This window comes from Lissotriton vulgaris, chromosome 8 (genome assembly GCF_964263255.1).
Source record: "Lissotriton vulgaris chromosome 8, aLisVul1.2, whole genome shotgun sequence".
NCBI lineage: Eukaryota > Metazoa > Chordata > Amphibia > Caudata > Salamandridae > Lissotriton > Lissotriton vulgaris.
Window position 1 is genome coordinate 1,309,224,107 of NC_141696.1, and position 24,287 is coordinate 1,309,248,393.

Genomic DNA, 24,287 nt, shown 5'->3' on the forward strand with positions numbered 1-24,287 from the left:
ATGAGTCTGGCCAGCTAATCTGTGCCTTCGTGGGTTTGTTTGGGCTCTGAAAGTCATTAAAGAGATAAGTGCCTGCAGTTTAATCTTGTCCATTTTGTTCTTCTCGGCTCTCGCGCCCATCCTTTTATTAGCGCTAAAGCGCGGGAAATAGTCATAAAACCTCCAGAGCTCATTCCAAGTCTGGTTTCTGCCCATTAAACAAGGGGACGCGTGGAAGTGTGTCCAGGACTCTTTATGCCTGTTAATAAATGCTGCAGTCGAAGCAGGTGCGGTCTGTCTGTGCAAGGATGTCCGTGTTCAACAGGGCCATGCCCTCCAGGGAGGGCAGAGCTAACCTGACCCGGAGGAACACGTCAGTGAGATCTTTACATTCCCCGCCCACGGGGAACATGTTGCATAGCCCTTACCTTTCCACAAATGCGTGTGCTGCATGAAACATTTTTATACTTCTAACATTGTGGGGATGTCGTGTGGCTTGAATTCGTATTTAATTAGATATTTTGATAACCTGATGCTTTCTGATTGATGGTCGTAATTGAACAAGCATGGCAAAGTGGTTCATGAACCCTTTTAAGAAGGGTCGACTTTCTTGGAAGCCAGAGAGAGGATGTTGGCATTAGGAGGAAGAGGGGTTGTAGCAGAGGGCATTCTGAGATGTGATTGGAGTTTATAATGAACATTCTGACGTGCTCCTACTAGAAACAACGGCTGAACCTTTTGATATGTTTTTAAGGATTTAGCTGCAAAACTAAAGGCTCAACTGGAGAAAGCCCGTGAGATTAGGGAGAGCCAAAAGCAGACACCTCGTCCATCTGCAGCGACCGGGAAAACCGAAGCAGCGGTAAGAAAGGTTTCTTTCTATGTATGTGTTTGAATATGCTCTGCTTTTATAATAGCTGTCTTTTTGTTTGCCTACAGCCTCACTTCCCTTTCAGGTGGATATTAGCACGAGTTGAAATTTAAATGGGATGGCTAAATTGTAGGAAGCTGGCCTTTTTAGGTGGTAGTGCCAATGTAAGGGTACTCCAGGCAAAAAATTCCCTTAGTGGTTTACTGGGCTTAAATTAATCATCCCAAGTGCTTTACTTGTGGTAGTGTGAGCGAGCAGTTCAGGCTTATCAGAGAGTAGTGTTCAGCATTTGTTTTACACACAGAGTCAATAAATGAGACACAAGCTCAAGAAGGAAATCCGAGACCAATTTTGAAAATAACACAGATTTTTATATAAATTTAGATACCAATATCGGAGCATGCTTCTCCTGCCACTCCTGCAGCTTCACCTGCGACAGAACCACCAAACCTTCAAGGACTGGACCAACCACCTCCGCTGCATACTCCTCAACACCATCGAGCTCTGGGATCTGCTCGACACCTCCGCCCCAGACGTGGCCTTCCTGACCGAAACCTGGTGGAACGACTCCTCGGCGCCCGGCATCGCCTTAGCCATCCTGAACGGCTACAAGATCACCCGCAGGAATCGCGCCAACAGAACCGGAGGAGGAATAGCCATCATCCACAAGTCCACCCTCAAGGTCGCCACCCACACAGACGACACCCTCCACACCGCCGAACACCTGCCCTTCCGGATCCACACCGACCCCACCACCATTTCGTCTACAGACCCCCACGGACCCCGGGCTCAGTTCAGCGACTTCATCGCCGACCCACGCACTCGCTTCCACGGACTACATCCTCCTCGGGGACCTGAACTTGCACCTTGAGAACAACAACTGCGCCAACTCCACCACCCTGATCGACAACCTCGGCCTCAAACAACTCGTCACCGTACCCACCCACCCCGCCGGCCACGCGCTGGACCCCGTCTTCTCCACAGGCACCCTCGTCACCTTCGACCACACCACGAACACCACTGGACCGACCACCGCTGCATTGATTTCACCTTTCAAGAAACCAACCACGCACCACCGCACCCAACAGCTGCCTCGCTGCTGCTGGAGCAAAGTCACCGAAGACCGCCTGATCACCACCCTCGCCCAGAATCCACCAACCCAGACGCCGCAGCCCGCAACCTCAGACAGTGGATCCACAACTGCACCAACACCGTCGCCCTGCTCAAGAAACTCTCCAACAACCACGCCAGCAAGAGAGCCACCTGGTTCACCAACGAGCTCCAGACCTCCAAACGCGCATGCCGGAAACTGGAGATAATATGGCTCCACGAACGCACACCGGTCAACCACGCAGCCCACCAGGACGCCACCCGCAAACATCACCACCTCATCAGATTAGCCAAGAGATCCTCCTTCAAAGACTGCTTGGACAACAACTCACACAACAGCAATGAGCTCTTCAGTATCGTAAAGGAATTTTCCAACCCCAGTGCCAACGCCAACGACATCCCTCCCTCACAAGAACTGTGCGACTCACTAGCCATCTTCTTCCACCGCAAGATCGCTGATATCCACAACAGCTTCAACACCACGACCGCCGCCCGACTACGCCAGACTCCACCTCCCCTGCGAACACCACCAACACCATCCGCCTGACCACCTGGTCCTCCTGGTCCAACATCAACGACGACGAGACATGCAAGTTCATGAACTCCATCCCATCTCCGTCAGACCCCTGCCCACACTACATATTCAACAAAGCAGATGCAGCCATCGCACCCCAACTACGGAAGGTCATCAACATCTCCTTCGAAACAGCGGCATTCCCGGAAAGCTGAAAGCACGCCTAAATCAACGCCCTCCTCAAGAGGCCCAAGGCGGACCCCAAGGACCTCAAGAACTTCAGGCCCATCTCCTTGCTCCCGTTCTCGGCAAAGGTCATCGAACAAATCATCAACAGGCAACTGGTCCGCCACCTGGAAGACAACAACATCTTGGACCCGTCCCAGTCCGGATTCAGAGAAAACTACAGCACCGAGACAGCCCTCATCGCCGCCGCAGATGACATCAGGCGCCAAATAGACAACGGCGAAACATCAGCCCTCATCCTCCTGGACCTGTCGGCCGCCTTCGCATCGGTCTGCCATCGCACTCTAAAGACACACCTCCTAGAAGCCGGAATCCAAGAGAAGGCCCTTGACTGGACCACATCCTTCCTCACCGGTAGAACCCAGAGCATCCGCCTCCCACCCTTCCGATCCGAAGCCATCAACATCATCTGCGGCGTCCCGCAGGGCTCACCCGACGCTGTTGAACATCTACATGGCCCCCCTCGCATAAGTGGCCCGCCAGCACGACCTCAACATAATCTCCTACGCCAACGACACCCAACTCATCCTCCCCCTCACCAAGGACCCTCACACTGCCAAAACCAACCTCCACGAGGGAATGAAGGCCGGCGCCAACTGGATGAGGAGCAGCCGTCTGAAGCTGAACTCGGACAATACGGAGGTACTCATCCTCGGACCCACTCCCTCAGCCTGGGACAACTCCTGGTGGCCTACCACACTAGGAACAGCACCGACACCCACCGACCATGCATGCAACCTAGGATTCATCCTCAACTCCTCCCTCTCCATGGCTAAGCAGGTCAGCGCCGTATTCTCCTCCTCCTGTTACAACACCCTCCGCATGCTCCGTAGGATCTACAAGTGGATCCCGACCGAAACAAGAAGAACAGTGACACAGGCCCTCGTCTGCAGCAGACTGGACTACGGCAATGCACTCTAAGCAGGAATCCCAGCCAAACACCTACGACAACTACAACGCATCCAAAACGCCTCCGCCCAACTGATCGTCAGCGTCCCCTGACGCAGCCACATCGCCCCCCACCTGAGAGACCTACACTGGCTCCCCGTCAACAAGAGGATCACCTTCAAGCTCCTCACCCACGCACACAAAGCACTCCACAACGCCAGACCAGCCTACCTTAACAGCAGACTCAGCTTCCACACCCCCACCCACTAGCTCCGCTCCGCCGGCCTCGCCGCTGTCCCCCGCATCCAACGAACGACCTCCGGTGGCAGATCCTTCTCCTAACTCGCCGCCAAGACCTGGAACACCCTCCCTACCCACATACGGCAGACCCAAGACCTACTCACCTTCAGAGTACGTGGTATCGTTATCCTATGAGAGAAACATACATTTCATACATATACTTGCGAGCGTTTCTGTTTCTCATTAGCTATCCTGCTGGAGGAGGTGTGAACTCCTTCCTCCGGAGCAGGCATTGTTTATGGCCTATGAGAGCACTGGGTGTCACCTACAGGGGGTCAAAAACTTGGCTGTGGTGGCTGACTGGAAGATACCAGTCAGCCAGCATACTACAGAAATAGTAGGTTTTCTGGGGGTGCCCAGAGGTGCCCTCTGGGTGTTTGTCCTGATCAATCTGATGCTGGCATCGGTATAGATTTATTGAGACGAGATGTTTGATACGAAACACTATTATTTTCAGTGCATTATGTAGCTGGGCATCTCGTAATGACCAGTGCCCAGTACATCCCTTTAACTTGGCTGCTTGATCAATTACAATGCCCTAACAGTGGAACAAGGTATCATGGGGATATATCTGCACATATATTTTATATTATAATGCACCCTGTCATAGGGCTCTAAGGGGTGACTTAAGGAGAAATTCAGTGGATCTGGGCATTGCACACAGGGAGTGTGCAATGTTGGGTTTTCAGAAGGGCTTGCACCATTTCACACATCCTGCAGTGGCATTCTCTGTGCAGTTTTTGTGGGGGTACCTTTGGGTGGCTTATTAAATTCTGCAGCCCATAGGGACCCTCTTTAGTATACATGCCCTGGGCACCATAGGGTCCATTTACCAGAGACTTGCAAGGGAGTAAAAGTCCTTGCCAACGTGGTTACAATTAAACACATGTACAGTTTTTAGGGAAAGAGCACTGACATTGGGGCCTGTTTAGCAGGGACCCTGTGCACATCCCACCAAGAACATAAGTACCAGTGGGCAAACGGTGGGAATGACCATGTCAAAAAGGGCACTTTACTACATAAATGAAAGACATAACATAGCTAGTCTTTTGCTCCAAGAAGGCAATAGAATGAGTGGCATATTTTCAGTGTTGGGATATTAAAAGGCGAATGGTAGAGGTTAAAAGTTTCCCACAGAAACACTATGAATCTAATCCGTGCTGAGCAGCAGACTGTGCATTTCCTTGGTAGTCTGCCTCCCTGAGCTGACAATGCCCTTGGCCGGACTAGGAAGCAAAAGTAACACTGGCAAAAATAACCATAACCTGTCCCACATTGCACTGAGCAAACATAGCAAGTGAGCCTGACCCTCCAGAAGGATGAGGGAGGTGGAGGAAAAATGGGGAGCTGCAGCTTCTCCTCCTCCCCAAGTTCTTTAACATTACTCGTCCTTCTGCCTGGTGCGATGTTGGCTATGGTATAATATGCAAGTTGCGCAAGGGCTGCTGGGGAATTTAGAATATTGTATGAGAAGGACCAAAGCAATTACACTTAGTGCTGCACACTTAGTTTTCAACCTCCCCAACCCTTACACAGCACCTACTGACTCCTACACTAGATCCAGCATCACAGTGTAGCTTGAAAGCCAGTTCCTGATCTGGCAGCCCCTCATGTACATAAACCTCGGGCCATATCCATATGCATGATTGAAGGAAGGGCATAGGGTAATATTTTGGTATTGGTGGATTGTAAAAAAAAAAGTTACGCCGTTTTTTGGTGGAAGGTGTAGGAATAAATATAGGCTTGGACTAAGGTGAACATCTTAAAGTTTGTTTGCAAAAGGATGAGGGGTGATAGTAAAGGAGGTTACAAGGGAATTAAAAACATTAAGGACAATGGAGAGGGTCAAAGGTTAGTGGGAAGGATGTGGGATAGATGGTTCTGGGGAAAGGTGTTATGGAAGTGGTGAGCTTCTGAAATACTGGTGTCTTCCAGAACTGAGATTATATGAGCTACATATGAAGTCGTCCCTGCTCCCCACACATATAGTGCGAGAGACAGAGAAGTTGCTACATCAGTAGGCACAGGGGAGGTTTTCTCCACTATCAAGGCAAGGTTCATTTCAGAAGTCGATTTGCTAATGTGTTGGTTTAGTTTCCAGCTCCTCAGTGAGCGTGTGAGTAGGTGGTGTATCAACTTGGCATTCGCTTCTTTCTCCATTCTGGTGCATCTGGCAGGAAAGCACTGTTAATACTTGTGTCCATAAAGGAAGAGGAGAAAGTGGAGAGAGTGGGAAGGATTTTAGTTGTTTAATGCAGGGTCATATTCAAGGAGGTGGATACTGTGAATAAAAGACTGCATCCATTTTATATAGGGATTTGTACTATTAACAGTAAAGAGTTGAAGCAAAGAAAAATCAAGCCTAAAAATAGAGATGCAGACAGTGATTCCTGACATTGGTTACCCAGTTAATTTAATCAGCAGCACCAACACCCACTCTTACCAGCACCTTTTATGAACAGTTGTAACTCATGAATGCCACAATCTTTGATTGTGTAAGAAGGCAAATTTCTATTTGGGGATGATGGTCACCCACCTCAAGGAATAATAACACTACCTTGTCAGGGTGATCCCTAAAATCACTAAATTAACCTGACCTCAACCATTTGGTAGCTAACGCACAGAGCAAATAGGCTCAACATAGGGCAATGTGTAAAGTATTTATGCAGCAAAACAGTAATAAAGGGAAAACAAAAAATTATTAAAATCCCAAACCGAATTCGAAAAATAAAGTACATTTTAATGAACAAAATTACACAGACCTGAATAAAAATCAGCAAGGAGGGCTGGCGATGCGAAGTTTTAAAATATTAAGTCAAATTTAGTACTGATGACCCCGTCTTCCCCCCCACCCTAAGGGGAAAAATATTATCCGTGGGCTCTTCACACTTACTTTGGGGTGGCAATTTCAATACTACCATGTGCCTTGCAAAGGACAGATCCCATACAACCACTCTACACAACACTACTATGCAGAAACAACTAGCTAGGATAGTATCCGAGAATTACCTCGTAGATGCATGGCAATACATATACCCTTCAACTAAAGAAGGCATGCAGTACTCTGCTGTACATTCCTCCTGGTCTAGGTTGGACTATTGGTTTGTGTCCATTGGCATGGCTGGTTGGGTGGACACCGTCACTCATCTGGCAAGAACGTATTTGGATCACTCCCCGGTGAAGATGGTGCTAAGTCCTCCTGGAAGCAAACCTCCATATGCTAGGTGGTGACTTAACCCATTGCACCTCTTAGACACCGCTTTTAAAGCTGAAATTGATCAAGATATACATGAGTATTTAGTTCGAAATGTGGACTCTGTACGGAGCCTCACAACTGTCTGGGAGGCATTAAAGGTCACCATTAGGGAATCCTGCATGGCCAAGGGAGGGGGCATCTTAAAAGATATCCGTAACAACATCAACCGGTTAGAAACCGATATAAAAGTATTGGAACATGAACTTAGCGACACGACAGACGATTGTCCAGTCAGAGCTAAGTTACAGGATAAACTGAGTGAATACAAAGACACTGCCGAACGCAAATGTAAATTTCGTGGTAAATATCATGTTTCACAAACTTATGGTGAAGGGGACCGCCCCGGGAAGGTACTAGCGGGCCACATCAGGCAACCCAAATTCTCGAACTTGTAGCAGAAATACAAGACTCGGAGGGCAAAATACACAGAAACCTCCCCGAGCAGTTGCACAACTTCATGGCACACTATAAAACTCTATACACAACACATAGGATACAGCCACTCGATCTCCCCACATATTTTGAGGATACCGCCCTGGCCTGGCTGGGAGATTCGCACCGTGAATTCCTGGGAGCAGAGCTGAAGGAGGATGAGATCACGGTGGCGATCCTGCAAATGAAGTCAGGGCGTGCGCTGGGGTCGGATGGTCTCCCCAAAGAATTTCATAAGATATACCGGACACAACTCGTTCCTATATTAAAAATAGTTCTTTACAAGGCCAGGGAGGAGGGACGGCTACCCTCCAGTATGAGAGAGGCCCTGATCACATCCCTCCTTAAACCAGATAAATCCCCCTCCCTGTGTGACTCTTGTCTCCCCCTTTCACTGATCAACTGCAACACCAAAATTCTTACGAATGTCCTATACAATAGATTGGACCTGTTAATGGATAGGCTGGTTCTACCGAACCAGTCCAGATTCACCCCGAACCGCACAATGTCCCACAACCTTCGGACCCGCCTTGCAGTCCTACAGGATATTAACCCCGACAGTACCCTAGTTGTGGTATTCCTTGATGCCACCAAGGCATTTGATTCAGTTGAGTGGGATTATCTCCTAGGTACCTTACGATATATGGGAATGCCCCCAGACTTCCTTAGATGGGTAAAACTCCTGCATCAACCACCCACGGCTATCGTTCTCCTCAATGGAGCGCGGTCTCCCAGTTTTGCCATCACTAGAGGCACACGCCAGGGCTGCCCCCTATCCCCCATACTATTTGCCCTGGCCATAGAGCCATCTGCTGCAAAAATTAGGCAGCACCAAAAGGAACGGGCACTTGTGTATCCATCCAGGCAACTCATAATCTCACTCTTTGCGGACAATGTAACACTCTACCTCAAAGATCCGCAAGAAAATCTTAACCCTTTACTAAGGGAAATCAGGAAATTTGGGGTAATCTCAGGCATAAATATGCATCAACTGGACCAAATCAGCTGTTTTCCCCACTCACAGATACAACCCCGTACGCTTTAGATTACTCATTGACATAGAAGTGCGAGGAAATCAAATACCTGGGGGTTCATGCCACCAGAAACAGGGAAGAACTAATGCGAGCAAACTATGGAGTCACGCTGGAAAAAGTCACAGAGTCCATCACGCGGTGGCTGGCCTTGCCCCTCTCCGTGACAGGGAGAAACTCCTTGGTAAAAATTATAATATTGCCCAAGTTTCTTTACCTTTTCTCTAATATACCATATAATCCTAGCAAATCCTTCTTCAGCTCGCTAAAAACACAAATAATCTGCCTGGTGGGAGGGGCAAACAAGTGAGGCTCGGCTTGGACACCCTGACATTGCCATACTCACAGGGTGGCGACGAGGTGCCTAACTTCGAACTCTACTACTATTGTGCTCAGGCACACTTCGCCACATGCTGGTTCCATCCCCCCCCTCTTCATGCCACACCTGCCAATAGAGGAAGGGTACATGCCCCCCTCGCCCACCTCAGGCTCTTTGTTCACCCCCAGTCGGGAGTGGGAGTGGGACCCCACCACGGTTGCATGCACTAACTCAGGTTGAAAGAAAATTGCTACCAAGCTGGATGTAACCAGGTTATACTCTCCCAAACTGCCTCTGATTTTTCAACCATCCACCCAGGTTACATACGAGCGACAGTCAGTTGATGCTAAAGAAAGTACAGTTCACCACGTGGGGCGTTTTCTACATGGAGGGTACCTTTCACTCCAAAGAGCAATTTATCGGCACAAACACCCCCACCACCATGGAGTTATTTATGTTTGTACGGCTTAGACAAAGCTTGAAGGCAGCCACTCCGGCATTTCCACCGGTGGTCATGTTCGCGCTATAGAAAACTTTCAAAATAAATGAATAAATAAATAAATAACATAAATGGCTCTATTGGGATGTACAAATAATATTGACACTGCATATAAAAAGTATTTGGCACTAGGATTTCTAATTGCTAAGCATATTTTGACGAGATTAAATCGTCACAGGGGTCCCGATCTCCATTTCTCCACCGGTGCAGCCGAGCACAGCGCTCTCGCCGGCTGGGCAAAGCGGAACCGCCATCTTGGGGGGAGGCAGGGTAGCGCTCCAGCTCCTGGACGCCTCCCGCCCTCCCTCACTACATAAGGAGTGTCAGTGATAGTGGAAACTGATTACTTGTTTTCCCCTGAGGCGGAAGCCGGGGGCATTTCTCTCTGCTAATTTACTAAAATCGAACCTGTGTGAGAGTATATGATTGTTTGCACATATACTGTTTGTGTGGTGATTTATGACCTCTGTGCAGTCGCGCTGACCGGCCTTTTAAAAGTTGTAATTATTTTAATTGTGGCTTTTTTAAAAATCGGACACTGACCGCCTGCATGTTTTGACGAGATTAAATCGTCACAGGGGTCCCGATCTCCATTTCTCCACCGGTGCAGCCGAGCACAGCGCTCTCGCCGGCTGGGCAAAGCGGAACCGCCATCTTGGGGGGAGGCAGGGGAGCGCTCCAGCTCCTGGACGCCTCCCACCCTCCTCCCACCCCCAACAAGATATGGATATAAAGAAACGGCTCTCCTGTCCGCGCAGCGGGCGGGCGCAGCGGGCGCGCCGATGGCGCCGAAGGCACGCCTAAGGCAAGCCCGTCTGCGCCCGTCCGCGCCGGACCCGCGCCCAGCGCCAGTCCCCCTGCCTCTCATACTTCCATGATTACCTGGTCCTCGGAGCAACTTGTACTGCTACGCCGCAACACTTGCAACCCGCCTAAACATTGTAACCCCCACACCTTGGACACCTGTTCTTATTCTTGCCTTGGGTGTAACCATCACATTCCCGCCTTCATTAAACGGTGTCCACCATCCAACAGTGGTACTCACTGCTCATCACCGTCTACCGTTCATGCTGGCGTAATTAACTGCCGGTCTCTTCCTGCACATGCATCCGACATTTGGCTTCTGCTAGATACGAACAAGTGGGATATTTTATTTCTCACAGAAACATGGCTTAAAGACTCGTCCATGCCAGATATCAACTTGGCCATTCCCTCTGGTGTCCGATTGGTAGGCATTAATCGAGACGGCACCAAACCTGGAGGGGGTCTGGCGATCATTGCAAAATCTCACTTTACACTGAGCTCGACTAAAATTGTTAACCTCGGTTTGATCGAGGCCATGTATTTTGCAATTAAGGACGCCGCTTGCACTATCTTTGCTGGTATCCTGGTATATAACCCCCTCCCCCGTTACTGCTTGTTCCCTCAGTGCCCTGTTGCACTCAATTGCAGACTTTTCCCTTAAACACTCGCACTTCACAGTGTTGGGAGATTTTAATCTTCATATAGATAATCCTTCCTGTGCTCAAGCCTCTTCAATTCTGGAAACCCTACAAGGACTGACCTTGTCCCAACTAGTTAAAGGCCCTACGCATAAAGCCGGTCACACATTAGACCTGATTTTTTCAAATCATCCTTGCATAACGGTCTTTCCTTCTCTCCCCCTTACATGGTCCGACCACTTTCTTATCCCCTTTCATATTGACAGACCTCCCCTTCCCCCTACCTCTTCCCTCAACAGAGATAGTGGTCGTAAATGGGTCAAGGTGACCTGTGAGGCTATTGAGTCTCAATTTCAGTTCCATTTTAATCAGACGGAGGATCTGGACAAGGAAACTGCGAGATACAACTCTGCCCTTACCTCAGCTCTTGATTCCATTGCTCCTCTTGCTCCCCTGGCGTCTGCCAGATCTCGTCCTTCGGCTCCCTGGTTCACCCCCCTCCTTCGCGAGGAAAAAAGCAAATGCAAAAGGCTAGAACGCATGTGGCGTCAGAAATACGATCCAGTGGCTAAACTGGCTTATAAATCTGCTTTAAATAAATTTCAAATGCTCAAATGTTCCTCCATGAGATCATATTTCTCCAGCCGTATTCAACAGGCGCAGAATTAGTCAAAAACCCTCTTCTCAATTGTGAAAGATTTTGTTACTCCTCTGGCCATAAAAACCCAATGCAGCCCTACCCAAGATCTTTGCAATGGTCTCTCTGATTTTTTTCAGGACAAAATTACTAAACTTGCCTCCTCATTTGTCTCAGTCATGCCCAACCCAATTCCAGACTCCTCTCTCCTTACGCAATGTTCCTTTAACTCCTTTAATGAATTATCATTTGATTCTGCCCTATCTCTTCTTCAGCAAGTCAAGTCTGGCTCACCTATAGACCCTGTTCCTTCTAAAGTAATGGGCAATCTTGCCCCAGTTTTAATTAATCCCCTTCTTTCCATTTGGAACTCCTCCCTGACCCAGGGTCATTTTCCTTCAGCTTGGAAACAAGCTAGGCTGCTTCCTATTCTTAAAAAACCCAACGCTGATCCCTCCCAATTCTGCAGTTACCGACCCATCTCGCTTCTGCCCAAGCCAGCTAAGATATTGGAGAAAGTTGTTCAGAAACAAATGGCCCAGTTCTTGGAAACAAATAAACTGCTTCACGATTCTCAATCTGGGTTTCGAACCGGTTACAGCACCGAGACAGCGTTGCTGGAAGTCTCAGAGACAATCAGGGAATCAGTGGATAGGGGTGAGGAGGCCATGTTGGTCCTCCTCGACCCATCCGCTGCATTCAACACGGTTTCCCATGTCATTCTTATATCTCGACTACAACAGCTGGGGATTGAGGGCACTGTCCTAGCATGGCTCAAATCCTTTTTATCCGGACGGACCCAAAGGGTACTGTTGCATCCATACCAATCCGCAGATAAACCCCTCCTGTGTGGCGTGCCCCAAGGCTCAGCCTTGAGCCCTTTATTGTTTAATGTTTACCTGCCCCCCCTCGCCAAGGTAGTTGAGTCTTCTGGAGTCAGGGTGGTCTCTTATGCTGATGATACTCAGCTTGTTTTTTCATTTAGAGACCATTCTGACTCCCTCTTTTCCAACTTTCGAAACTGGCTTGGCAACATTTGCACTTGGATGGCTGCTAACCATCTCGCCCTCAACACTGAAAAAACACAGGTCCTCTTTTTCAGCCAGAAAACTGCTCCCCCTTCAACTCTTTGGTGGCCTACCATTCTTGACCCACCTCCTGCACCAGTGCAATCAGACCGTAACCTGGGCTTTATATTTGATAATACCTTGTCCGGAAAAACCCAGGTTAATATAGTAGCGGCGGCTTGTTTTAATAAACTGCGCATGATCAGGAAGATCTTTCCCTATCTCCCCCAGTCTTCCCGTAAAACAGTGGTCCAGGCACTCATCACGTCACACCTTGACTATGCCAACAGCCTCTATGCCGGTGCCCCCCAATATCTCATTGATCGACTTCAAACTATACAAAACGCGGCTGCAAGGCTGATTGGCAACATCCCTCCTCGCAACTCGGTCAGAGCCTACCGAGAGGAGCTTCATTGGCTTCCGATTGCCCGTCGCATTGACTTTAAGGTTCTGACCCTTGCCTTTAGGGCAATTAATGGCATTGGCCCCTGCTATCTGAGCAAAAGGCTTAAAATAGCTTCTTCAGTAAGGCATCTGAGATCTAATAGTCTACGCCTGATGACTGTCCCTCGCTTCAGACTCACGCGTACTGGTGGCAGAACCTTTACCGTTGCATCCGCTAAGCTTTGGAACAGTCTACCCTTGGATCTCAGGTTTTCTGAATCAGAACAAGACTTCAGTCGTAAACTGAAAACATGGCTGTTTTCTAAGCACTAGCCAGCAAAGCTTCTGCAGACCTGCAGATTTTTCATGAACTCAGCAACCCCCTCTGTGATAAACAAGTAGTCTTAGCGCCGGGACACCCCCTCTGGAGGTAGCCGTGCGCTCTATAAAATTCTTAAATAAATAAATAAATAAATAAATAAGGTAGCGTGCAGATGGGGACGAGGTTAAGCTCCCAAATGTAAAGATTGGCTGCATGATCTCACAACATGGCAAGAGCAAACACTCAGCTATGCCGATCTACATCTGCCCACCTCCAGGCCAAGAGACATATGGGGTTCCTTGACAACATACTGTGACACAAGAGGGAGCCGAAGCTCAAGGGGGTACCACCCCCCAAGATAGTTGATAAGATACTACGGTCCATCACCCTACTGAAGATGTGAGTGAGCGACATCTGCTGTAGTAATCGAAAAGCGTACAGATATGCATACCCGTGGCCGCACGGCCAATGATATGCCAGCCAACTCATTGAAACACAAGAGTCCCTGACAAATATTGTCTATTACAATTCTAGGATGTATGCACTGCAGACCATATGCAGTAGTGAACATGTATAATTGAACCAGTAATAATGTGCATGACCGGGGGTTCTGTTCCTCGAGTTGGGATGTATTTTGGTTGACTGTATGATTTGTTACTTTTTGATTGCATTACTATGTATCATTGACAAAACTCAATACATTTTATTTTAAATGTACAATTTTGTACCAAAAACAACTAAGTGCCAAAGATAGACTATTGAATCAGTAGACCGAGACCTACATGTGATTTCAGGCTGACCTCCGTGAGCTCTTCAGATACACCAAGCGGGTTTGTCCTGTTTAAAGATTTATCTTCTAGTGTAGTTTTTTTGTGGAGCTCAAAATCCTCCAGTGGGCAAACCTGAAGCTGTATCAGAGGAGGGCTCACCAAAATCATAAACCTTTGCCGTGAAGTCCCCCTCACGGCTCCGGAAGTCTTAAAGTCCACAAATGTGTTAAATCCCAAATTTTCTGTGTTTTTTGGAGCAGCTCCTCTGGATCACTTTAAAGGCTTCCAGGACCTGAAGGACTGCACTTAGTGACAAGGACTTACTTCAGCAGAGGCACCCAGCAAGGTCAGGTGGGTACAGGTCAACTGGTCACTGAAGGAAAAGGGCTTCTTGCAGCAAGTTATGTCCCTTTAGCTACACAGTATGTCAGCCAACTGATCCTTGGAGTTCACTTCTTTTTCCTGGGTACAAGAGGGAGCAGGTCCAGTACTTCAGAGCTCCTCTGATGTCACAGAGAGCAAGTCCAGTTCTTTTTTGTGTTTCCATTGGTCCAGAAAGTTTTCTGATGAGGGTTCCTTGGGGTGCCACATTTATAGTTGGCAGTAGCCAGTGCGTGGGGGCTATTCCTGGACTCTCCCTAACCAATGGTAAAAAGTTCCCGAATGCAACCTTATTCCCTTTTTCAGCAGTCTCTTTCTCACCATGCCCTGCAATCCTAAAATCCAAGCTGGGGTACAGCACCCAGAAGCAAATGCGGCAGGAAGGCTGCAGGTGACTGCTATCAGCGTTTGGCTGGTTCATAAGCCCTTTAATTCCCTGAATTCGCTGGACACCCATACTGCCTGTGGAAGCCCTGTGCTTTTATGTGACATTGCTTTCTGCCTGGATTCATCCTGCTGGAGCTCTCTGGCTCGGACCACAGCGCTCAGAAGCAACTGCGATACAAAAGGGATGATGGACGGAGCGTTTGAGCAATTCAAACACTAACTCCCAGTCAACTGATCTGTGTTTAATCCATCACCATTCTTTAGCTCACTCAGCCACCCCAGTTCAGACATGGCCATATGCAAATCAGTCTGACCTGTGCCTCATGGGAACAGTCCAGCCCGAACTGCCAAGCCATGTTTTCCCTGGACCGGAAACAAGCATCCTGGGACCGGTTTCGGATTCATAATCCTCATCAGCCAGGCTATCTTGAATCCAGTGGCCAAGTGAGCAAGGGACTCACGTCTGAGCATACCCTGCCAACTTAGGGCGAATAAAGCGATACAAAACTGTTATTTTTGCATTTGTCACCCCGAGTGGGATGGGTATGCTCAGACGTGAGTCCCATGCTCTCCACACCACTGGAGTCAAGCTATCCTGGCTGAAGACGACTGATAGCCAGAAACGGTCCTAGGATGCTTGATTCCGGTCCAGGAAAGACATGGCTTGGCAGTTTGGGCTGGACTGTTCCCATGAGGCACAGGGTCAAGGCTAATTTGCATATGGCCTGTCTGAACTGGGGTGGTGTGGAGTGCAAAAAAACGATGGATTTAGGCCCAGATCTCTGTACTGGGGCGAATGTATGACATTGTTCTGCATTCTGTCCATCAACTCGTATATTTGCATTTGGTACCCCGAGTGGGATGGGTATGCTCAGACATGAGTCCCATGCTCTCCACACCACTGGAGTCAAGTTATCCTGGCTGAAGACGGCTGATAGCCAGAAACCGGTCCTATGATGCTTGATTCCGGTCCAGGAAAGACATGGCTTGGCAGTTCGGCTGGACTGTTCCCATGAGGCACAGGGTCAAGGCTGATTTGCATATGGCCATGTCTGAACTGGGGTGGTGTAGAATGCAAAAAAACGATGGATTTAGGCCCAGATCACTGTACTGGGGTGAATGTATGACATTGTTCTGAATTCTGTCCATCAACTGTTATTTTTGCAGAAGCAACTGCGGCAGGGAGACTGCAGCTAGTTACTATCCGTGCTGGGTGGCTTCATTAGCCCTTTAACTCCACCCAGCGCAGGACTCCTTTCCAGCCCGTTGGGGCCCTGTGCTTTCTGTCACATTGTTTTCAGCTTGGACTCATCCCACTGGAGCTCTCTGACCCGGACCACAGTACCCAGAAGCAACTGTGGCAGGGAGGCTGCAGGTAATTGCTATCCGCGCTGGGCATGTTCATAAGCCTTTTAACGCCACGCAGCACAGGATGCACCCGTCTATAACTGGGACATAATTTGTCTGTCAGCCATTCCTGTATTCTGCTAAGTATGACCATACTAAACAACTTTTGTCAAGGAGACTTATTTATATATTTAGTGTTTATAAAACGCAAACGTGACCCGTTAGGGTATCAGAGCGCTTTACAGGGATAACACGTTTTATACAAGTATGAAATAGTCAAAGAAATAAAAACATAAATAGTAGTTGAAGGAAGTGAAACATTTGGGGAATACCAGGGTGTATACAATGCTCAGATCATAATGCAGAGAAATCCAGCAAATACATTTGTGGGAGTACAAGGTCAGTACAAGATGGTTAGCAGCAAGTCAGTCCATAGTCTAGCGGCAACAAAAATAAGTAAAGCCACTGAGCGATGTGTGGAATGTATGATTTATGTGAGAAACTTGGCCATTAGGAAGGTTTTTGGCTTCCTTTTAAAATATTGACAGATAGGGACATTTTTTGATGAAAGACTGCAGCGAGTTCCAGATTCTTGGTGCGTGCCCAGAGAAAGCACAATTGTACATTTTTTCCTTTCAGAAGTGGGGCGGCTGGAGCACCAAGTCTGTGGCGGACCTGGAGTGTCTGGCTCCTCCACAAACCATGGTTTTATGGACGAGATATGCAGGGGATCTTGTATGTAGTGCTTTTTGGGTGATACATGCCAGTTTGATTTGGATTCTGGCTTCAAGAGGAAGCCAGTTCAGCGCCTTCAGATGCTGTGAGATGTGGTCGAATTGTTTTGAGCCTGTTAAAGAGTGGCGTTGGGGCAAGCTTTCAGGGGGGCCATGGAGATCTTGGGCAGGCCTGAAAGGGTTGAACATCCATATTCAATTCTGGAGATAACTAATGCATGTGCTGCCATTTTTAGGCCCGAGTCATCAAAGAAAGGGTTTAGGTTCCTCAGGTAGCTCAGGTGAAACCTTGCAGTTTTAGTCATCAAGTTGATGTGGTATCGCAAATTCAGATTGCTGTCTAGGATTATTATCCCGAGAAATTAGGCAGAGTCCACTATGGTCGGTGTGCAGTTTAGTGCTTTGATCGACTTGGTCCATTCCCGGATGTCAATGTTACTTTTAGGGGGTTAGATTTGAAGGAACTTCGTTTTTTGTGCATTTAGGTTGAACTGGTTACAGAAGAGCAACTGAGCTGTCAGCTTTAGGGCCTCATTAAAAGAGTAGTTCTCCTCTAGAGATGAGAGTTTGATGTAGATCTGGGTGTCATCTGCATACATGTGGAAGGAAATGTACGTAGGTACGTAGTAATTCAGCTAACGGTTCAAGGTAGAGATTGAAGAGGGTTGGGGAAAGAGTTGATCCTTTGGGGACTTGTGTTGGAGCAGATGGATTACTGTTTAATAAGAGTCTCTGGGTACGGTTCCGGTGGAAGGATCTTAAACCATTCGAGAACGGTTCCCCTTACTCCCATCCTGAATTGGAGCCGTTCAACTAGTTTCTCGTGGTGACTGTGTCGAATGCCGAGGATAAATCCAATAGAATTAAGAGACTTGTTTTGCCTTGGTCAAGGGCTTGAAAAGCATCATCCACAATATGGAGAATAGTAGTTTCTGTGCTGTGCCTGAACCCGCATTGGAATTCGTCTAGCAGATTGAAGATGGTGATATGTTGGCTCAGTTGAAGTTGCACACATTTCTCCAGAGCTTTCACTAGAAGTGGAATATTGGATATTGTCCTGGTATTGTCTGGAGTAGCAGGATTCAAGGTGTTTTTTTTAAGAGGAGGACGACTTGACCGGCTTTTAAAGAGTCAGGTATAGACCCTTGTAGTAGGGAAGCATTGATTATTGTAGTCCAAATGGGAATAATAAATTGGGAAGTCGCAGCCACGCAGCTGGAGGGGAGTTGGTCATTAAAGCGGTTATTTGGATTTAAGGAGGATAGAACTTTCGAGATGGAATAGCCGTCATATAACTTGAAGTTGAACCAGTGTGCTTGGTTCTTGGGTGTTGTCTCGGGGGGAGGAGAGGAGAGGAGAGGAGAGGAGAGATGGGAGCCGGCAGGAAGAGGTCGGATGTTGGTGGCGGAATCAAGTTCTTTTCCTAGGGAGGTCATTTTGGCTGTAAAGAAGGAGAAGAACTACTCACAGGTTAACGATTTTGAGGTTTCTTTGGAAGTTTTAGCAAGTTTGTTAGATTGGTGTTTGACCATTTCAAAGCGCTTAGGAGGTCTATGCTTAGCGTTTTCCACTTCCGATCTAAAGAACTCTTTTTTAGGTCTCGGCCTAGAGACGCGCAAAGCGCGTTCTTGGCAGACAACTATTGTGATCATGTCAGCCGCCAAAGCCGACAAAAGGAGACAAGAGCTGGGCACGCGCCCAGCAATCCTAATGGGAGAGGGAGCGACAAGTGCTGGCCACGCGCGGATTCAGTCGCGCGCCCAGCAATCCTAATGGGAGAGGGAGCGAGAAGTGCTGGCCACGCGCGGATTCAGTCGCGCGCACGCTCACGGCGCCAGCGTCCCTGCTGCCCGCCGATCACTGCTCTCTTCCTGGCCGGCATCCAGAAGTTTCGCAACGCAGTGAGGGCACTGAGAGGTAGGTGCTTGTTACAGTTTTCATCCATTTGGGGTATTCGAACCCGGGACAAATGTAACCACCCGCGTTTAAGAAGGCTCAGATGAATCGCATTTTGCACTGTCGGCTAACGTGTGTGGGCGTGCAAAAGGGTTAACTTGAATTGACGACGCTATGGGCCGCCTGACCCGTGCATGTGTTCGGGATATCAATTTTAGGAGTCTTCCTGGATAGGATTAGTTCAGATTTCATGATTCTATGGTCTATTCTACGTCTTAAATAAACCAGTCACACAAACTTTGGAAACTTGTGCCAAGTCTATACTTATACGGACAAACTGAGTGTGAAACCGAAATACATTTTGTATTATTTCACGCCGTTTACAACTGGTGTGTAAGTGTCGGCCGCTTTCTCTTCACAGTGCATTTTATCTGCTCTTGCTGTCGATTCTAGTTAGTGCTTTGTACTAAATACTTATAAGGTCCCACAGGCGAGACCTATTGGCTATGCCAATGCTTGTATTTAAAAGGATTCACAGCTCGAGATGCACAGCCACACACACACACAGCCACACACACACAACCACACACACACAGCCACACACGCACAGCCACACAGCCGCCACACACACACAGCCGCTCACACACAGACAGCCGCTCACACACACACAGCCGCACACACACAGCCGCACACACACACACACACACAGCTGCACACACACACACACACAGCCGCACACACACACACACAGCCGCACACACACACAGCCGCACACACACACAGCCGCACACACACACACACAGCCACACACAGCCACACACACACACACAGCCACACACACACACACAGCCACACACACAGCCACACACACACACAGCCACACACTCACACAGCCACACACACACACAGCCACACACACACACAGCCACACACACACACAGCCACACACACACACAGCCACATACACACAGCCACATACACACACAGCCACACACACACACAGCCACACACACATACACAGCCACACACACATACACAGCCACACACACATACACAGCCACACACATACACAGCCACACGCACACACACAGCCACACACACACCCACACACACCGCCACACACAGCCACAAACACAGCCACACACACAGCCACACACACAACCACACACACAACCACACACACACACAAACACACACACAACCACACACACACACGCAACCACACACAACCACTCACACAGACAACCACACACACACACACCCCCACACACACATACACACAACCACACACACAACAACACTGTCAGTGCACACTTTCACCAGGCACAGGCACCATCAGTCATCAGAGCACCCTTTCACTGGGCACAAACACCACCAGCCGTCAGTGCACGCTTTTACCGGGCCCAAACACCACCAGCTGTCAGTGCACGTTTTCATCAGACACACACCACCAACCGGCAGTGCACACTTCCACCAGGCACACACACCACCAGCCGGCAGTGCACACTTCCACCAGGCACACACACCACCAGGCACACACACCACCAGCCATCAGTGCACAATTTCTACAGGCACACACACCACCAGCCATCAGTGCACACATCAATTGTTAACGCATCCACAAATAACTATTGTAGCAATCGCAGTATGGCACACTTTACTTTCAAACATATTCATCTAAAGCGCAGCATGCCACCACTGCTACAAAAATAAATACACATTTTTTTGGCCTACAATTTATAGACTTTTGGTGCAGTTGGTGTTGCAATATTAAGCAATGCCAATAGCTCAAATTTAATTAACCCGAGACCTATTGCATTGTAAATGCTTGTTTGATTTGAGGATGTTCCAGTTGTAAGCATTTCTGGTCTGTCGGAGAAGTTTTAGTTGGGAGGCTGAGGGGTGCTGTCTCCAGGTTCTTTCTGTAAGCCGGAGGGTTCTCCTTCCATTGTTGAGGGATCCATTAAACCAGGGTTTTTTGTCTTTAACTCTGGATCTTTTTAGCTTTAGCTAGGGAAGATCACCAATTATGTCAGACATAGTCGAGTTGTAGTGTTCTGTAAGGACGTTGACCTTTGAGAGATTTAGGGGGTAGGAGGTCATTCTCGTAACGTGCAGCCGGCTTCTCGAGATCTAGGCTTTTTGTGTCCCTGAGCCAGAGATTTGGTTTAACGGGTTGCGCTGGCCTTGTCTTGTGGGTGCCAGGCAATAGGAAGGTAATAGCATGGTGGTCAGACCAGTTGCATGGAAGCCTGACCGCCGTTGCCTTAGCAATGATCCAATCCAGTGTGGCGCCTTTTGTGTGAGTTAGTAATGTGCAGGCTTGAGTAAGTGATTGGTCAACAAGGAAGTCTTTGAAGGCGTTAACCTGAGGGTCATTGAGGTCATTCCAGTGCAGATTAAAATCCTTGAGGAAAATTTCATTGGAGTGGGGGAAACGTTATCTGTAATGATTTCCATGAGGTGGTTAATGAAGATGTCGTTCTTGCCTGGAGGGTGGTAGAAGATGTGCAGTTTGCACAACTGGGTAGCGTTGTTACATATGGAGAGTGCAAGATATTTACAGGAGTCAGTGGGGTCAGCGTGAAGTTCAGTGACGAGGAGGTCTGAGCGGTAAATGCAAGCAATGCCTCCCCCTTTTTTCAAGCCTTACAATACTATAATTTATGGGTCTATAATTGGCTGACAAGTCACGTGGGGTCCTTTTTTTGTATGTAGGGATGATTTCAGACCCAGCCCATGTCAGAGGCAAAGGTGCCCCTTTCAAGAAGACAATGAGGAACAGTGAGAAATAGGCGCACCAGATGCTTGGCTCACTCTGGAATAGATCCCCAGGGATTTTATCCAGTCCCAGTGCTTTGTTTGGCACAATGCCTGGGCTGGGGTTGTCTGTTAATTAAAATCACAGCTAGGTGCAGAGATTTCTAATGGGGCCACCTCAGTGCTATCCTCCACCTCCCCTGTGCCTTTCATTGATTGTCCCAAAGTCTCCTGGTTTGTCAAATCATTATCCACAGTGGTCAGTTCTCCTTTCTGCACATACAAGCTGGAGAAGTGGGTGACCCAGTCACTGGTTAGTTTCTATGGAGCCATACCCATCCCTGCTGCCAGAGGACACCAGGTTCCAGAAAGCACAATGGTCTTTCTGACTAGCAGCAGCTAGGAGGCTCACCTACCTACCCCCTCCCACTCTCTTTTAGCAACGGAGAACACCTTTTTGTAGGAGCACCTTGTAATTACTTATACTCTAGAGTCTCAGTAAGTTCCTTTGAGAGAGTCCACTGTGCAAAGGGAGCCACTCACAGTTGAGGTATGGTATGGCGCCCCTTGCCACAGCACTCTCTCTCCCCTTTTTGGGGTAGGATCCAGTAGGTAGGCCTTGGAGTCTCAGAGACTCCTCTGAGAGAGTCCACTGCATGAAGGGAGCCTCTTGCAACGGAGTTGGGGGAACGATACCACTTCCCCTGGGATCACAGCTTACTGGACTTTGGACCTAACTATTACTCGTCTACATTATAGGCTCCACTGATTACACAATACTGGGAGATTTCAACTTCCCCTTGGAAGAACAGGGAAATCACGACACCTCCCAACTTACTGCTGATCTCCTCATTCTAGGACTTCAGCAACTGGTAAAGGGAACTACTCACCAGGCGGGACACACACTAGACGGTGTGTTTACCAATAACTCTCTCATCAAGATATTAGACACTCTACCCCTTACCTGGACTGATCATAGGGCCATCATATTCGCTATTGACACTTGCTCAGTTAACCCCCCCGCTTCCAGACCACCTAGCAGGGCAGCAATTCGTGCCTGGAAGAATGCTGATATCCCTCAGATGGCAAATATCCTGACATTATCCTCCCCTACTATAGGGTCCAACCCTGTCCCTTCAGCTTCTGACTTCCATGACTGGATTAGGAACGCTGCAGATCAGGTCGCCCCAGAAAAGTCCATCAAACCTAACAGAAGGTCGCCATCGGCGGCATGGTACACAGAAGAGCTTAGACTTCACCGACAACAACTATGTAACCTTTGTAACTATGTATCTTATACTCATGTAAAGCGCTCTGATACCTCCGGGTCTAGCCAGCGCTATATAAAACCTTTCAAATAAATAAAATAAATAATAAACCTGAATCAATGCCCTGTCTTGCTGTTCTATCGCTTTGGCCAGCTTGGACTTGTCATCTCTACAATGTTTTGTTGTACCAGGTCAATGGGCACTTCCTATCAGCTACTCGCTTGGTCTCAATAAAAAAAAGGTTTCTCAATTTTTCAATCAGCCCACGATGAATCTCAGAGATTGCCCCTAGTGGTGCTCCGGCTACCCATGCCTAAGACAGGGTCACCACGCCTTCCATACCATCGGCCATCAGACTATAGACCTGACTGAGGGTCCACTGCAACTTCTCCATGGTACTCCATTTGACCATACGTCTGTTGCTGGTGACTCTCCATATTCTGCCCAGTGGGTCTCCTGGTTGTCTGGCTTGCCTTTAACCCCTTGGACGCTGATGACGGAACCGCTCCGTCATCAGCTGCGGGTGCGCTGTGCTGATGACGGAGCGGTTCCGTCTGCGCGGCACGAATTCCGCGCCTGCTCTGGACGTTCTATTGAGCGGGGCGGGCCATGACGGAACCGCTCCGTCATGAGCACAGCTCAACCGAGGCTGGTGACGGAGCAGTTCCGTCACCAGCATGCGGCCGCCGCGCGGCCGCCCCGCCCCCTTAGCACTGCGGCGGAATAGCCGCCGCAGTGAAGGGGTTAATATTTAAACTAAGCTTGAGAACCAGGGCATTGTGGTCACTATCTTTACTGGGGCATTGCGACCATGGCCTCCAGATATGGCCATAGCTTAAGATCCACAATATGTAATCTGTTAAGCTAGTGTAAAATATGCGATTAAATGTACGAGTGTCTGTTCGGTCGGAGTTGGTACTGCCGTTTCAGACTTCTAATCCCCGGTTTAAGATGAGTGCATTGATTTTTACAGCAGTGGGTGTCAATTTATTAATAGGGATAATTTCAAGGGTTGGGACTGACCATATGTCACCCTCCTCAGTAAGGAGGGCTGGGATCTCAGAGCTCAGTGGTTTGAATTGACAGTGTAAGTCACCCCCCATGATTTTCCTGGCGTTGGGTGGCAGCGCAGCTAAGTGCGCATTTAGTTGATCTATTACAACAGGATCCTTATTATGTCCGGCAGATCTGCAATACACATTATAAAAAGAATACGTTTTGCCCTGGGTTACTGATAGACTGATGCAAGGTAGGTTTGGGTAATCCACCTTAAAGTTTCTCTACATACCTTACATAGTCGTCCTCGCCCATATTGTGAGTCCCTCAGAGGGCCTTCTGTTCCCAGCTGTTACGGCTTCCTTAGAGAAGTTAACATAGCATGCATGGTACAGGGGTTGCAGGGACCACATCTGTTGAAAGAGGCTTAAATCATGCTGCTCTATATATT

General features: G+C 48.5%; 1 protein-coding gene across 1 annotated transcript in view; it reads left to right on the plus strand.

Moving 5' to 3' along the window:
• The window catches only part of CWF19L2 (CWF19 like cell cycle control factor 2), a 1,214,198-nt gene that overhangs the window by 530,782 nt on the left and 659,129 nt on the right, over nt 1-24,287 (plus strand). Inside the window, exon 10 of the mRNA XM_086935247.1 lies at nt 734-841. Coding sequence (XP_086791373.1) covers nt 734-841 — 108 coding nt within the window. The remainder of the gene's footprint in view (nt 1-733; nt 842-24,287) is intronic.